The 16,242-nt window shown below is 48.7% G+C and overlaps 2 protein-coding genes across 6 annotated transcripts in view; both read left to right on the top strand.

Moving 5' to 3' along the window:
- The window catches only part of ENTREP3 (endosomal transmembrane epsin interactor 3), a 33,156-nt gene extending 25,039 nt beyond the window's left edge, over window positions 1-8,117 (top strand). For 4 of the 5 annotated variants that reach the window (XM_083591138.1, XM_083591137.1, XM_083591140.1 and 1 more), the window contains exons 12-13: window positions 219-484; window positions 5,111-8,117. In XM_083591138.1, coding sequence (XP_083447264.1) covers window positions 219-484; window positions 5,111-5,275 — 431 coding nt within the window. In that variant the 3' untranslated portion in view covers window positions 5,276-8,117. The remainder of the gene's footprint in view (window positions 1-218; window positions 485-5,110) is intronic. The other variant, XM_083591141.1, reaches the window with a different exon arrangement.
- LOC310751711 (lysosomal acid glucosylceramidase-like) overlaps window positions 1-16,242 on the top strand; it is a 142,894-nt gene that overhangs the window by 29,570 nt on the left and 97,082 nt on the right. The window lies entirely within an intron of this gene.

The following is a 16,242-nucleotide window of genomic DNA, read 5'->3' as shown; positions in this document are numbered from 1 at the left end:
TTTATCTACTTGCACTTTGACGTGCTTTTGAACTGCAAGGTTGGCAGGAGCAGGGACCGAGCAACGGAGCTCACCCCGTCGCGGGGATTCGAACCGCCAACCTTCTGATCGGCAAGTCCTAGGCTCTGTGGTTTAACCCACAGCGCCACCCGCGTCCCGGAGGCTCTTATTACCTGCCATTAATACCTTGCCTCCCTCCTTCCTCCCTCCCTTCCCAGGGCCCTGCTCGGAAGCTTGCCTTTTACACCCTTCACTCTGCGAGCTGCCCCTGCGGGCTCGCTTGGCAGGGAAGGCCAAGCTGGAGGTGCCACGGAAAGCGCCGCTGCAGCACCTGTCCAAGACTGGCACGCGCTCCCTGGGGGACCTGAAGGTGTGCCGTGGGACACGTGGGCTCGTGGCCCGTTTCCTGCACAGGTCCAAGCGCAACCTGGCTCTGGCGGGAGCAGAAATGGCAGGGCGAAACAGCACTCCGGGGCGCAAGCAGGTAGGGGGGCAAAACAAGTTTTCACCAGGTAGTGGAATTTCCTATGCTGTTTATTTTTTGTTTCGCGTGAAATGGAGTTCTGATCAGCTCAGCAGTCACGGTGGCTGGTGGGACAGAAGGCAAGTAAGTGAAGATGATGATAATTAATTTATTACTTATATCCCACCCTTCTGACTGAGTTGCACCAGCCAATCTGGTCAGCTCCCAATAGAATACAGTGGTACCTTGGTTTATGAACTTAATCCGTTCTGGAAGTCCGTTCTTAAACCAAAGCGTTCTTAAACCAAGGCGTGCTTTCCCATAGCAGCGGGGCACTCAATTTACAAATGGAACACACTCAACAGGAAGCAGAACATGTTCTGCTTCCAAGGCAAAGTTCACAAACCAAAACACCTACTTCCGGGTTTGCAGCGTTCTTAATCCAAGTTGTTCATAAACTAAGCTGTTCTTAAACCAAGGTACCACTGTATAATAATAATAATTATAATAATTATAATAATTATAATAATTATTTATTATTTATACCCCGCCCATCTGGCTGAGTTTCCCCAGCCACTCTGGGCGGCTCCCAATCAAGTGTTAAAAACAGTACAGCGTTAAATATTAAAAACTTCCCTGAACAGGGCTGCCGTCAGATGTCTCTTAAAGATAGGATAGCTGTTTATTTCCTTCACATCTGAAGGGAGGGCGTTCCACAGGGTGGGCGGCAGCACTGAGAAGGCCCTCTGTCTGGTTCCCTGTAACCTCAGTTGTCGCAATGAGGGAACTGCCAGAAGGCCCTCGGCACTGGATCTCAGTGTCTCAGTGTATAAGAAACACAGCAAGACATCAGACATTAAAAACTCCCCGAGTTGGGAGAGCACGAGACTTTAATCTCAGGGTTATGGGTTTGAGTCCCATGCTGGGCAAAAAGATTCCTGTGTTGCAAGGGGTTGGACTAGATGACCCTTGTGATCCCTCCCAGTTCTACAATTTTCTGTTCCTTTTTGTTCTCTTCATTTGAACAAGAATTCTTTTGTTTTGTTTTAAGAAAGCTCTTTCCCTCTAATAGTGGGGTAGGAGAGCTGGGCGGGGGGGAATTAACATCTAGCAACCCATGTGCCGCTTCGGTTTCAGATACTACATGGGTAAAAGGTAAAGGGACCCCTGACCATTAGGTCCAGTCATGGCCGACTCTGGGGTTGCGGGGCTCATCTCGCTTTATTGGCTGAGGGAGCCGGTGTACAGCTTCCGGGACATGTGACCAGCATGACTAAACCGCTTCTGGCGAACCAGAGCAGCGCACAGAAACGCCGTTTACCTTCCCGCCGGAGCGGTACCTATTTATCTACTTGTACTTTTGACGTGCTTTCGAACTGCTAGGTTGGCAGGAGCAGGGACCGAGCAACGGGAGCTCACCCCGTCGCGGGGATTCAAACCGCTGACCTTCTAATCAGCAAGTCCTAGTCTCTGTGGTTTAACCCTCAGTGCCACCCGCGTCCCGATACTACATTGGTAGACCAGTCTAAATAAGCCTGGGGCACAAATTGCCACGGCCCTCTAGCGGCTAATTTACCAGAAGTAATGTATTTAGCATTAACTCTGGAAAAGTATCCTCGATTCTGACCAAACTTAGCCTCTGGAGCTACTTGTAAGCTGCCTGTGTGCTATCCCCCCCCCCCAAAAAAAATCTTCCCACCTCAAATAACAAATGTAATAAATTAAAATCCACCCACAGTGGATGGAAACAGGAAAGAACCCAGCACGAAGGACTCCATGATTAGGATGTCAAAGGCAAAAATATAACCCCACCCCACCCCCAGTTTTGAAAGCCTGGGAAACCCCCATATGATGTGGGCCACTTAAGGTATGTAAGGAGGCAAATTAATGGTGCTGACTAATTAGGGTTAAACATCCTAATTGCCCGAGCCTTAGGGAACAGCTCTTGAAAGAAGGCGACAAAGGAACTGAACCAGCTCCTGTTTAGGTTTCACAATGAATTCTTCCTTGATTAAATCCCGGGCATGTGGGAGGCTGCTTCAGAAACTGAACACCCCTTCTGACTTTTCCCTGAGAGTAAGCCCAGGTATAAAGTCTACCCTCATCAATACTCCCTGATCTCTTGGCGCAAATTGTGGAGGTTAGTTCGACGATGCCCTGCCTTTGCCGAGCGCTCCTTCAGATTGGATTGCAGAGGAGTTATACAAGAACAAACACTGCACCGTGTTCACATGCCTCGCTGTTAATCTTTCATGTCTTCCTGTTAAACATGCTTCAGCTCATTTCGCCATCCTTAATCAGAATGTTAATTATCTGGTGTTGCTTTTGCAAATAGATTTGTTGCGGTCGGTGACAGAATAAGCCCATCCTCTTTAGTTGCGCAAATCTAAATTTCTGATAAGTGCTTTAACCCCTCCCACAAAATCCCGAGAGACTGTGCCTATACTGTAAATTTAAAGCACATTTCCCCACCCACAAAGCATCATGGGAACCGTAGTTCGCTCCACACTGGTGTGCAATGCCCAGTACCCTGAGCAAACTACAGTTCCCAGGATTCTTTGGAGGGAAATGAATAATGTGTGCGCAGCCATGTTGTGGAGGTGGCCTAAAACACGCATTGCTCTTTTTATCCCTCAACAACAGCAAAGCAGGAATAGACAAAGCTGAAAAAGCATTGGCCACAGATGCAGCAGGCTTCCCAGAGTCGTGCCATCTTGGCTAAGATGGCTCCTTTCTTGACCCTTGCTACCAGATGAAGAACTTGTTGTTTCTGCCCAACTCATAGACCTGAGCAAAACATAGGCAAGGCAAGGGTTAAAGGCACAGCAATTGCATTGCATGGTTTAAGCCAGGGGTCAGCAAACTTTTTCAGCAGGGGGCCGGTCCACTGACCCTCAGACCTTGTGGGGGCTGGACTATATTTTTTGGGGGGGGCATGAATGAATTCCTATGTCCCACAAATAACCCAGAGATGCATTTTAAATAAAAGGACACATTTTACTCATGTAAAAACATGCTGATTCTCGGACCGTCCACAGGCCGCATTTACCGTAGAAGGCGATTGGGCCTGATCCGGCCCTCAGGCCTTAGTTTGCCTACTCATGGCTTAGTGTGAGCTGAGATGTTAAGCCAGCAAGTGGCACCTTGGTGAAGTATACCTGAAGGAGCGTCTCCACCCCCATCGTCCAGCCTGGACACTGAGGTCCAGCGCCGAGGGCCTTCTGGCGGTTCCCTCACTGCGAGAAGTGAGGTTACAGGGAACTAGGCAGAGGGCCTTCTCGGTAGTGGCACCCGCCCCGTGGAACGCCCTCCCATCAGATGTTAAGGAAATAAACAACTACCAGACTTTTAGAAGATGCCTGAAGGGAGCCCTGTTTAGGGAAGTTTTTAATGTTTGATGTTTTATCGTGTTTTAATATTCTGTTGGGAGCCGCCCCGAGTGGCTGGGGAAACCCAGCCAGATGGATAGGGTAATAATAATAAACTATTATTATTATTATTATTATTATTTTGCAGAGTGGGGTGGGCACAGCAAACAACACACACATATATTAAAATTGCTTTGCAAAAGCATTATTAGTGAAAATAATGTAGAAAAAAGCTATATATGTGTGTGGGTGTGTGGGTGTCTATTTTCTATGTTATTTTCACTAATATCTGTATTTATTTTATTAAATTTCTATACCGCCCTTCATCCAAGGGTGGTTTACAGTACAAAGACACATAGCATAGCAACGAACAAGAAAACAACTATGACATAGGTATCTCTGTACCCATTAATTAGCTGGAGAACTGTGTTGCAAAATTCGGAGAACTGTGAATTTGGAGGGATGGCTCCATGTATTGCTTCAGAAGGTATTTGCTAGGTTCGCCTTTGAATGCAGACTGAACTGAATCCCTCCCTCCTGTTAACAACGCAGTATCTGAAAATGCAACGCAGCCGGCTTAACTTCAGGCTTGTGGAGGGTGGGGAGGCGAGCAACCACCAATATAACCTCTTGTGCAACAGCTGCTAGGTCTGCATTTTTGGAGCAGGAGGATGGAAAAAAAGAAGTATCTCTGGAGAAATATGTCAAACAGCCTGTGGGGATGTGAGCAGCTCTCTCCATGGGCCCCAAGTCAATTTTTTACTTTTCTGCTTCGCCCGCCTAAAAAGAAGAGCTGAACTTCTGTGGCGAACCTCTCTGAAACAAGTCTGGCTCTTTTATAATAATAATAATAATAATAATAATAATAATAATAATAATAATAATAATAATAATAATTTATTATTTATACCCCGCCCATCTGGCCGGGCTTCCCCAGCCACTCTGGATGGCTTCCCAAAAATATTAAAATATTGCAATACATTTAGCTGCTAGAAGCCGTGATTCCTGTTTTGAAAGCGCCGCTTGCCAATCTCTCTGTGAGGTCAGAGCTGCTCTCCTTTTAGTATGATTTCTCTTAAAAAAAAAAATTATTAATGTTATAGAGTACAAATTAGAAAAAATACAAATATACATTTTATACAATTTTTTTTTTTTTAGTACGATTTCTCAAGCTGCACGGCCAAACCTTAGCACTGCTAACAGGGTTCGAGGGCAGGGAAGAAAATTGCAGCTCTGGCTTCATCTTCCTTTACAGGCTGTCATTTTGTTTTTCTCTCAGGTGCCCAGGCAGAGGCTGGAGCGGAGCTCTCCGGAAGGGATTCACCTGCAGAGCTGCGGGGACCTGAGCTCTACCTCCTCCTTGCGGCGCTTGCTCTCTGGCCGCCGGCTGGAGCGAAGGCGCCCCCACAGCCTTAGCGGACTCGTCCGAGAGAGTAACCTGTAAGAGGGCGTTCAACGTGTGTCTTCCCGATGCCGACGATTGGGGCTGCTTCGTGACTCGGGCCTCGGATCAGGAAGCCCGGGGCTAGATTTCTGGAGGAACTGGATTGGGGCTCCTGTAGCAAAAACAAGCAAAAAACCACCCACTCTCCCACCTCAGTCAGGAAGACAGAAGAAAGGAATGCAGCGTGCAGGCGTTCTGCCCTGCGGAGATGGTGCAATGACCAGGTGTTGATTGATGGGCCCGTGAGAAGCATCGTTCTCATTCGCTCTGCAACCTCCTCCAGGTTGTGTGGCGTGGGAAGGAGCACTCGCTCTCCAGTGACTCCTGAGGACTTGTACGATGGGGAACGCTGGCAAACGCTGCGGCCGGCAGCACTCTTGGCTCCCGCAAATTGACTTGTATGTATCCAAGGAAATGTTGACTGCCTGCCAGCCAGCTGCGACATGCAGCGGCAGAGGCGGATGTCTTGCACAGGGCAATGGCTCGCTTCCCCACATCCTGATGCTTCACGGCGTTGTGTGGCGTGGCGGGGGGTGTGTGTGCATGGCAGCCGCTGTCCTGTCTGAAGAGATGCGTGCCCAGGAATCCCGCTTGCCCTGGCAAAGGTTTCCTTGGCACGAGGAGAGGGGTGGGGTGGGAATGATCCCAGCTCTTCTATGCACATTTAATTGACATCACCAGGGATTTCCCTGCATGGCCACCTAAGAGGTACCCTACCTGGACTTCTCACCTCCAGCTGCTGCTCCCCCTCCCACAGCCCCCCACGCACACACACCATGCCCAGGAACTCAGCTGCCCTAGCATATCTGTAACATCAAACCCTTTGCCTACTACTGATACCTCACTTTTAGCTGTGCCTTTGATTGATTGACTGACTGGTTGGTTGGTTGCTTCCTCTCTCTACCCAGGTGCTGGGACAGGGCCAGATGAATTCTCTGGAATCACTTTGGAGAGAAAGAGAGCTTCCCACTAGGGTTGCCGGGTCTCCCAAGACTCGTAAAGACCAAAGCTGGCTCATCTGCCCCAAAGCTGCCTCTTTCTCACAGTGGCCCCAAACAGAGATGCCTTTGGGACTCCCAGAAAGCAGGGCATGAGGGCAAGAGCCGTCCCTCTGCTGCCCCACTTCTGCCCTGCAAAAATAGACTGCCTCTAAGCCTGGAGGTTCCATTGATAGCCACCTCCTCCTTCTCTAACCTCCTTTTAAAGCCATCCAATGAGGCAGAAGGTGCCGAGCCTAGGAGCTTAAAGGGTGAGGCCTGGCCACTGGTGGGGCAAGCTGGGGCTTAGCGCCGCACAGTGTGGGGTGGAGCAGAGGAGGTCTGGCTCCAGATCTGAGGCGAGCCCCAGCCTACCCCAGTCTCGTGTCATGAGTGTATTTTTCCCAGAATGCCCCTCCAACGACCCTGTCGTGGGGCACTGTGGGAATTTTGTTTCAGCGGGCGGCGGGCAGCTATCAAACCACCACAGGGTTTCTGGCAACTGCGGTCAACCCTGTGGACATGCGGGGGCCTCAGCGGCTGCCCTTGGATGCTGAGTGCTGGCGCCAGCCCTGGGCAAAGGATGGCATATCTCAGGCGGCAGGGGGGTGGGAGTCAAGTTACACCTGCTGCCTCTGCACAAGAGGAGTCAGAGCGAAGAACAAAATGTTCTCAAGTCAAGCAGCGACTTTCCCCACTTCCTTCACTTGACCCTGACCCCTTCTCATACTGATCTATTTTACTCCTCACGTCCCGTTAATAATTCAGATTAATCGTCTACTGTCACAATCAATAGGAAGAGTTGAGCAAATAAATGCTATCTACATTGTTAACAAGGGACACAGGTGGCGCTGTGGGTTAAACCACAGAGCCTAGGGCTTGCCGATCAGAAGGTCGGCGGTTCGAATCCCCGCCACGGGGTGAGCTCCCGTTGCTCGGTCCCTGCTCCTGCCGACCTAGCAGTTCGAAAGCACATCAAAGTGCAAGTAGATAACTAGGTACCTCTCCAGCGGGAAGGTAAACAGCGTTTCCGTGCGCTGCTCTGGTTCGCCAGAAGCAGCTTAGTCATGCTGGCCACATGACCCAGAAGCTGTACACCAGCTCCCCCGGCCAATAAAGCGAGATGAGCGCTGCAACCCCAGAGTTGGCCACGACTGGACCTAATGGTCAGGGGTCCCTTTACCTTTAGATTGTTAACAGTTTCAGTTAACAAGCATTCTTCCTTGCAGAGTCCCTTACTCCATCCCAACCCAAAACTTACAACTCCTGCCCCCCCCCCAGCACCTGCTCTGGCCTTCTTCACTTGAAGACTCTGAAAAGGGAGGCTTTTTAGCCCCTGGCAACCTCAGGTCAAACTCTGCAAGACCCGGCAACCCTATTTCCTGTTGAAGGAGGAAGTCTGCATGTACACCAATGCCACACACAGCCCCCAACCAGTTTGGTTCCACGCTTTCCTCTGTCGTGTGTCCTCCCACTCTTACCTCACTCTTTTGCAACACAGGTGCGCACATCTGTAAGATGACAGGGCTCCCTTTTCTCTCTCTCCTTTTTGCAGAGCTGAGGGGAGTACGTGGCGGGGGGCGAGGGTGGGGTGGAGAGCTCGGTTGGCAAGGAGGGTTGCTGACTCTCCCCTCCTTGCAATGATGCCTATGTTCCCTTTAGCAGTCACATGTGTCGAACAGGCGGAATTTGGCCTGCGAAATGTGGCGATGCAGGTGTTGCCAAATTTCCAACCGTGGCTGCTAAGAAGCAAAGGAGCCAAGTGGAGTTGGGAAAGCTAGCGCCCTGGAAGACGCTCACCACTGTCAGTTTGAGTTGCACAAATACTTATCTGAGATAAACCAAATAAAGCCATATCTATCTAATCTGTAGCTGCTGGTTTTTGTAGGACTTCTTCATTAAAAAACACCCACACACAGCTAAGATCTCTCGCAGACCTTGTTTAACATTTGATTTGGTTGCGCTACGCTGATGTAGGAATTAGGCAATACTTTGTCTTTAGTAGAACATCATGTGATTGTTGTTGACATGTCTTCCCATTATACAGTACATTGAACCCACACATTTCACAGCCGTTCCTTATCACTTTCTAGGTTGAATCTGCATGAGGTCTTATCACTTCTCATCTCCCAGACTGGACTCTGGTGTAATTAGCAATTGCTTGACACCTGTAGTTCAGCAAGTGAAGCCTTTCCTCCTGTTGCTGCATGCCCTGTATTGGGGAAAAGCTCCTTTTGCCTGTCTGCTATTTTAAAAGCGCAGGAGCCAAGCCAGATGGAAAACGGTGGCTACCCAGCTTGTCACAGAGTCCTGGCAATCGGATTGTCGGATGTCCAATGAAGATTGGAGATGAAACTAAAAGCATAAATAAGTCAGGAGGGGATGGAGGGCTGATGGGGTGGGGTAGGGAACCCCACTCATTTGAATGTGGCAAAATGTGAACTGCCGTATTTTTTGCTCTATAAGACGCACCAGAGCATAAGACGCACCTAGTTTTTGGAGGAGGAAAACAAGAAAAAAATATTCTGAATCTCAGAAGCCAGAACAACAAGAGGGATTGCTGCACAGCGAAAGCAGCGATCCCTCTTGCTGTTCTGGCTTCTGGGATAGCTGCGCAGCCTGCATTCGCTCCATAAGATGCACACACATTTCCCCTTACTTTTTAGGAGGGGAAAAGTGAGTCTTATAGAGCAAAAAATACGGTATTTGCAGACGCTGTTCAAAACCATGAAAGGCTCTTCAGTGCAAACTCTCATTAACTGTAGGGCGACCTTTCAGTGGGCATGGGTGCTGTATTCACCCCAAGAAGTTAGAATTTTTAGGTGTGTCCTACTTAGCTGGGGTTGCTTTCCTTTGAAAAAAATGTCACCGGACGATTATTGGGGGGGGTGTTCTTTTTTAAAAATGGTGATTATTTAGAAATATACAGGTCTGTCAATATATGGCAGTGATGGGGAGCTGTTTTCAGACTGAGGGCCACATTCTCTTCTGAGCTACCTTTCAGGGGCCACCTGCCATGGGTAGGTGGGGCTGGAGGGGAACAAGGAGTGCGAATTTTACCTCAGTATAGGAGGCTAGTTTCTGCACACACTCGCTATTGCTGATATTAATATTGTGCAGTATGAAGTGTTTGGATGCATAAGAACTGGCTCGTTTTGGAAAGAAAGCATTGTCCAGACCCATAAAAATATTATTCAGAGTTTACTTGCAGAACTCATCAAAAATGGAACAAAAAAAAAACAAAAACAGGAAATGATACACCCAAAATATCCATTAGATCTTGGGCAATGTCCAGCACAGGCTCAGCATCTTCTTAGAAACAAAAGATAATTTAAAAAAAAATCCAAACTGTGTCTCTTCCCCCAAAGCCTGCATTCCAGCCCCCATCGGCCTAAGGCTATGCAGCTTTTGGAGAGCCATTTGCATCCTTTTGTTCTCTGTCGGGTTCAGAGAAACACTGAAGCCACCAACCAACCTTTCAAGATGGCGGTTTTGGAATCCCACACCTTCGTCACCTGATCTAAGGTTACAATACTCACCTGTTTGCTGGCAGGAAACAACCATTAGTTAATTTATCAATTCAGCGGAAGCTCAGAGAGAGCTTGCCATTCCATTCCCTCCAACATTTCTCCAATGAAAATAGGGACGTCCTGTTCCATAATAATACATAATAGTTTTATTATTTATACCACGCCAACCTGACTGGGTTGCCCCAACCACTCTGGACGGCTTCCAACATATAAAAATAATATCAAAACATTAAAAAATAATAATACAGGGCTGCCTTCAGATGTCTTCTAAAGGTTGTAGCGTTACTTATCTCCTCCGCTCATGAGTGGCATAACTCTATACCCTCCAATTTTTCTCAGATGAAAATAAGGAAAAACAGGACATTCAGGGATCAACTCAGAAACCGGGATGGCTTCTGTAAATCCGGGACTGTTCCCTAGAAAACAGGGACACTTGGAAGGTCTGCTATTGTTTAGCTCCAGTGGAATCTCCCCTTGTTAAACCTTTTCACCAGTACACAGACATTCCTATTTCGGTGTCAATTCAGCCAAGACCTAACACTGACACAACCCTCTCTGCCCACCATCCAGGACTGTGGAGAGTCTTGAAAGCCAGAAGGGGAGGCATAGACAGCCGCATTTGACCCCCAACAATTCACTCTGAGCACTGCCCCCCCCCAGTCCTGGTTTGCAATAGACCCTGCTAACACACACACACAGAGAGAGCTCTGTCTTTATTTTTTTGAATGAAATGAGTTAAGCAAGTGGATTCGAATTCCAAGCGAAAGAATTGGGCAAACGTGTGACTTACAGTGTAATTAGCAGCGGCTGATAAGATGCCACTAGAACGAGGTGATCAACATTGTAAGGACGTTGAAGGAGAGATAATTGCTTTCATTAATGAGATTTCTGTGCCAAGTACAGTATTTGTTGAGGCTGAGTCACACAAAGTGTGCAATTTGTTTATGGATTTGACACGGTGCCAACTGTTTACGGCAAGGGTGCATAACTAGGGCACCCCAATGTTCCCCCCCTAGACTACAGATCCCATCATCGCTGACCATAGGACATGGTGGCCACCGGGTCTGATGGGAGTCCAGCACCATCTGGAGAGCCACAGCTCCCCACCCCTGTTCCACAGAGCACAGTAGATTTGTAAATATATCAGCAGCTTCAGACTGGATCCCTGTTTGAAACTATTTGGGGGGGGGTTCAGGGGAATGTGGCATTATACATTCCTTCATCCTAAAAACCGCATCAGCACTATGTCTTTAAAGCGCTGTGATACCATTTTAAACAGTCATGGCTTCCCCCAAAGAACCCTGGGAACTGTAGTTTGTTACAGGTGCTGAAAGTTCATAGAATCATAGAGCTGGAAGAGACCACAAGGGCCATCGAGTCCAACCCCCTGCCAAGCAGGAAACAAGTTGTTAGGAGAAACACACCCCTTCCCCTCACCGAAGTACAATTCCCAGAGTTCCCTGGGCAGAGGGATTGATTGTCAAACCATTCTGGGAATTGTAGCTCTGTCAGGGGAATAGGGGGTCTCCTAACAACTCCCACCACCTGTAACAAACTACAGTTCCCAGGAGTCTGGGAGGGGGGAGGTAATGATTGCTTAAAGTGGTATAAAGGTAAAGGTAAAGGGACCCCTGACCATTAGGTCCAGTTGTGGCCGACTCTGGGGTTGCGGCGTTCATCTCGCTTCATTGGCCAAGGGAGCTGGCGTACAGCTTCTGGGTCATGTGGCCAGCATGACAAAGCCGCTTCTGGCGAACCAGAGCAGCGCACGGAAACTTTGACGTGCTTTCGAACTGCTAGGCTGGCAGGAGCAGGGACCGAGCAACGGGAGCTCACCCCGTCGCGGGGATTTGAACCGCCGACCTTCTGATCAGCAAGTCCTAGGCTCTGTGGTTTAACCCACAGTGCCACCCCCGTCCCTTTAAAGTGGTATAAACAGCTTTCAATTTCTAGCACAGATAGGGTCTAAGCGTCCATTAGATTCTCTCTGTTGTTTTTGCTGCAACGAAAACAAAGATGACAGCTACGTTTCTGGAATTTGGCAGATTTAGGAATGAGAGGTTTGAGGGATGTCAAAATCTATTTAAAATGGCATGTTGGTACATCGACTAGGATAGGTTATGGAAAACCCATTGATCGGTTAAAAAGATGGCCTGGGTGGTGCTGAAAAATATTTTTAAAAATGAAATACAGTAAATGTAACTATGATTAATAAATAATGTGTGCAAAAACACCACCTTGGTGGCTGGACCCACCTCATTCCTTCCTCCCTCCCACATGGAAGATGACAGTGGCCAAAATATGTGATGACTTCCCATTCCATACTGTACTTGAATGATGATCTGTCCCACAGGAAAGAGGAATTTGGTTGAGGGTTGATTCCACCCTACTACCCGCAACAGGGTCATGTGCCATTGACACGTAAGGCCAACATTTTTGGGCCGGTAGGAACATAAGGAACATGCCCTCCAACATTTTTCTGATGAAATAGGAGCGGTTTTGTAATTTATACTCTGTCTACCTGACTGGTTTCCCCAGCCACTCTAGGCTGCTTCCAGCATATACAAAAACACACACACAAACAAATTAAACATTTTTTTTAAAACAAACCTTCTCTGTATAGAGCTGCCTTCAGATGTCTACTTAAGGTTGTATAGTTACTTATCTCCTAGGCCTGGGGGGGGGGGGTCGCATAACTCCATAAGGTAAAGGTAAAGAGACCCCTGACCATTAGGTCCAGTCGTGGCCGACTCTGGGGCTGCGGCGCTCATCTCGCTTTATTGGCCGAGGGAGCCGGCGTACAGCTTCCGGGTCATGTGGCCAGCATGACTAAGCTGCTTCTGGCGAACCAGAGCAGCGCACGGAAACACCGTTTACCTTCCCGCCGGAGTGGTACCTATTTATCTACTTGCACTTTGACGTGTTTTCGAACTGCTAGGCTGGCAGGAGCAGGGACCGCGGGGATTCGAACTGCCGACCTTCTGATCGGCAAGCCCAAGAGGCTCAGTGGTTTAGACCACAGCGCCACCCACGTCCCATGCACAACTCCATACCCTCCAACATTTCTTTGATGAAAACAGAGACGTCCTAGGGGAAAGTGGGACATTCCGGGATCAAAATGATGATGATGACAACAGTGAAACAGGACATCCCTATTTTCATCGGAGAAATGTTGGAGGGAATGGGCTCATTCGCCTAAGAATGCCCCTGATTCTGGCAACAGACATAAGGATATGTACAACTGGAGTCTGGTTCCCAAGCTTGTCCTCCTCCTCTTTCTATGCCAAGACGGCAAAAAACTGTGCTAACTCAGCACGCTTGGGTATCAGTACTTGCACTGAATTTATGGAGAAGCTCAGACTCTTCTCTGGCATTTCTGAGGGAGGTTCCAGGCCTGGGGAGAGAATAGACATTAATCCACCCTTTCCCACCCTGTTTAATAGGCCAAGCGCTCATCTCGCTTTATTGGCCGAGGGAGCCGGCGTACAGCTTCCGGGTCATGTGGCCAGCATGACTAAGCCGCTTCTGGTGAACCAGAGAAGCGCACGGAAACACCGTTACCTTCCCGCCGGAGCGGTACCTATTTATCTACTTGCACTTTGACGTGTTTTCGAACTGCTAGGCTGGCAGGAGCAGGGACTGAGCAACGGGAGCTCACCCCGTCGCGGGGATTCGAACCGCTGACCTTCTGATTGGCAAGTCCTAGGCTCTGTGGTTTAACCCACAGCGCCATCAGCTTATCAGCAATTTAGTCACTGCCCCAGTGAGCAGGTTTTAACAATTCTTTCTTTTGTGTTTTGCCCTCTTAACGGTCTTACAACACACCTCTTTTAATCGCTTGACTTTTTTGCCTCGCTTGGTACAGAAAAAAATGTTCCAGTGCGGAATGTTCTCTATTTCAGCCAGGTGCGCCCTCTTCTAGGAGACACCATTCCGTTTTAAGAAACTGCACATTCTGTCAGAGGGAGGGTCTGTGTTCCCTTGAGAATCAAGACGTGGCCAACCTGTTCTCTTGCATTGCCAGTGACCCCCAGTGACCCGGGTATTGTTTCTTAATGTCCTAGGCTAGCTCAGGAATTCCTCTATGGCTTGTATTTCTCTTTTCCCATCCCAAATACAGTGGTACCTTCGTTCTCGAATGGCTTGGCTCCTGAACAAATTGGCTCCCAAACACCGCAAACCTGGAAGTAACTGTTCCGGTTCGCGAACGTTTTTTGGAAGCCGAAGGTCTGACGTGACTTCCGCTTGAGTGCAGGAAGCTCCTGCAACCAATTGGAAGCCACGCCTTGGTTTTTGAATGGTTCCGGGACTTCCGGAACAGATTGCGTTTGAGAACCAAGACACCACTGTAATCAAAATCCCACCGTTTATTTATATCAATATACAGTCACACCTCGGGTTACAGACGCATCAGGTTGCGTTTTTTTCAGGTTACGGATGCTCCGAAACCCGGAAGTACCGGAACAGGTTACTTCCAGGTTTTGGAGTTTGCGCATGTGCAGAAGCGTTAAATCGCGCTTTGCGCATGCACAGAAGTGCCGAATCGCAACCCGCGTGTGCGCAGACACGCCGCCGCAGGTTGTGAACGCTGTGGGTTGCAAACGTGCATCCCGCACAGATCACGTTCGCAACCCGAGCGTCCACTGTACACAACTTGCCCATGTGCAGAGGGACATCCTAAGAGGAAGCAGGGCATTCCGGGATCAAATCAGAAACCAGGACGGCTTCTGTAAATCTGGGACTGTCCCTGGGAAACAGGGACACTTGGAAGGTCTGGAATGCGTCCGTGAGCTCTTGACTTGCTTTGTGGGTGAAGTGAGTCTGTGTAGAAACCAGCCTGCTGGACAAAGACAGAGGGGCTGTTTCCAACGCATTCCTGCTCAGAGTAGGCCTGTTGAAGATAATAGGCCCGAGTTCACCATGCCCACTGGTTTTAGTTTGTCCACTTTGAGCAGAACCAACGCTGATGCAACCCCATAACAGCCCTGTTCCCTTTTGCCTCTGGCTGCTCTCGTCCCAGTCATATGTGGACCCCAGAAGAGAATGCAGCCCCCAAGCTGTATTCAATTTTACCCTGTGTCAATTTTATCACATGCGTATCACAACTTTGTCCTCACAAGGAGCCTGCGAGGGAGGTTAGGTTGATGGCCTATGAGACTTGTGGCTGCCTTCCATGTTTCCCATTTGAACCACAACACCACATTTGGCTTCTCAGGACTGCAATCCCAGTTTATGAGAATGTTATGTGCTTTTAAAATTAAAAACTAGATAGCATCTTAAAACTAGACAGCATCTTAAGAAGCAGAGACATCACCTTGCCAACAAAGGTCTGTATAGTTAAAGCTATGGTTTTCCCAGTAGTGATGTATGGAAGTGAGAGCTGGACCATAAAGAAGGCTGATCGCCGAAGAATTGATGCTTTTGAATTATGGTGCTGGAGGAGACTCTTGAGAGTCCCATGGACTGCAAGAAGATCAAACCTCTCCATTCTGAAGGAAATCAGCCCTGAGTGCTCACTGGAAGGACAGATTGCGAAGCTGAGGCTCCAATACTTTGGCCACCTCTTGGAAAGAGAAGACTCCCTGGAAAAGACCCTGATGTTGGGAAAGATGGAGGGCACAAGGAGAAGGGGGCGACAGAGGACGAGATGGTTGGATACTGTTCTTGAAGCTACGAACATGCGTTTGACCAAACTGTGGAAGGCAGTGGAAGACAAGAGTGCCTGGCGTGCTCTGGTCCAGGGGGTCACAAAGAGTCGGACACGACTAAACGACTAAACAACAACAAAATTAAAAATGGTGGAGAGCAAGCCTGATGAGAGGGAAGCCTTTCCCTGAAGGCCTCAAACCATGGGTAGGCAAACTAAGGCTTGGGGGCCGGATCCAGCCCAATCGTCTTCTAAATCTGACCCGCGGACAGTCCGGGAATCAGCGTATTTTTACATGAGTATTTTTATTTATTTACTTATTTTGGGGAGGCAACAGCCCCCGTGCCCCCTGGCTACGCCCATGCTCCCCACCCAGCCGCCAATCCTTTGAAAGTCCAAAATGGCCAGAGGTGAAAAACTCCATATTAAAAGGGTGCGAGAGGTCAGGAACCACACAGAGATGGTGAGGACATCATGTGGACCCCTTGCTTTAACTGGGAGACACGGAGGTACAAATGCATTTAAGCCACATACCATAGCTGTCAACCTTCCCTTTTTTTGCAGGAAATTCCCTTATTCCAGCGCCGTTTCCCGCTGCTTCCCGCTTATTTCCCGGATTGTTAGATATCCCGTAGACTGTCCCCGGGACAGGTGAGGCTGCTGATCCCTTATTTTTGAATGGCACATACATTTAAGCCACATCCCACAGCACATTTCAAACACATTACTTGCACCACAGAATCCTGGGAACTGTAGTTCACACACACACACACACACATAGCGCTACCATTCCCAGCATCCTTAAACTACAGT

The sequence above is a fragment of the Podarcis filfolensis genome (genome assembly GCF_964270895.1).
Source record: "Podarcis filfolensis genome assembly, chromosome: 16".
In the NCBI taxonomy this organism is placed as follows: domain Eukaryota; kingdom Metazoa; phylum Chordata; class Lepidosauria; order Squamata; family Lacertidae; genus Podarcis; species Podarcis filfolensis.
Note: the sequence above shows the minus strand (reverse complement) of the source record. Positions and strands in the feature narration are given on the sequence as shown.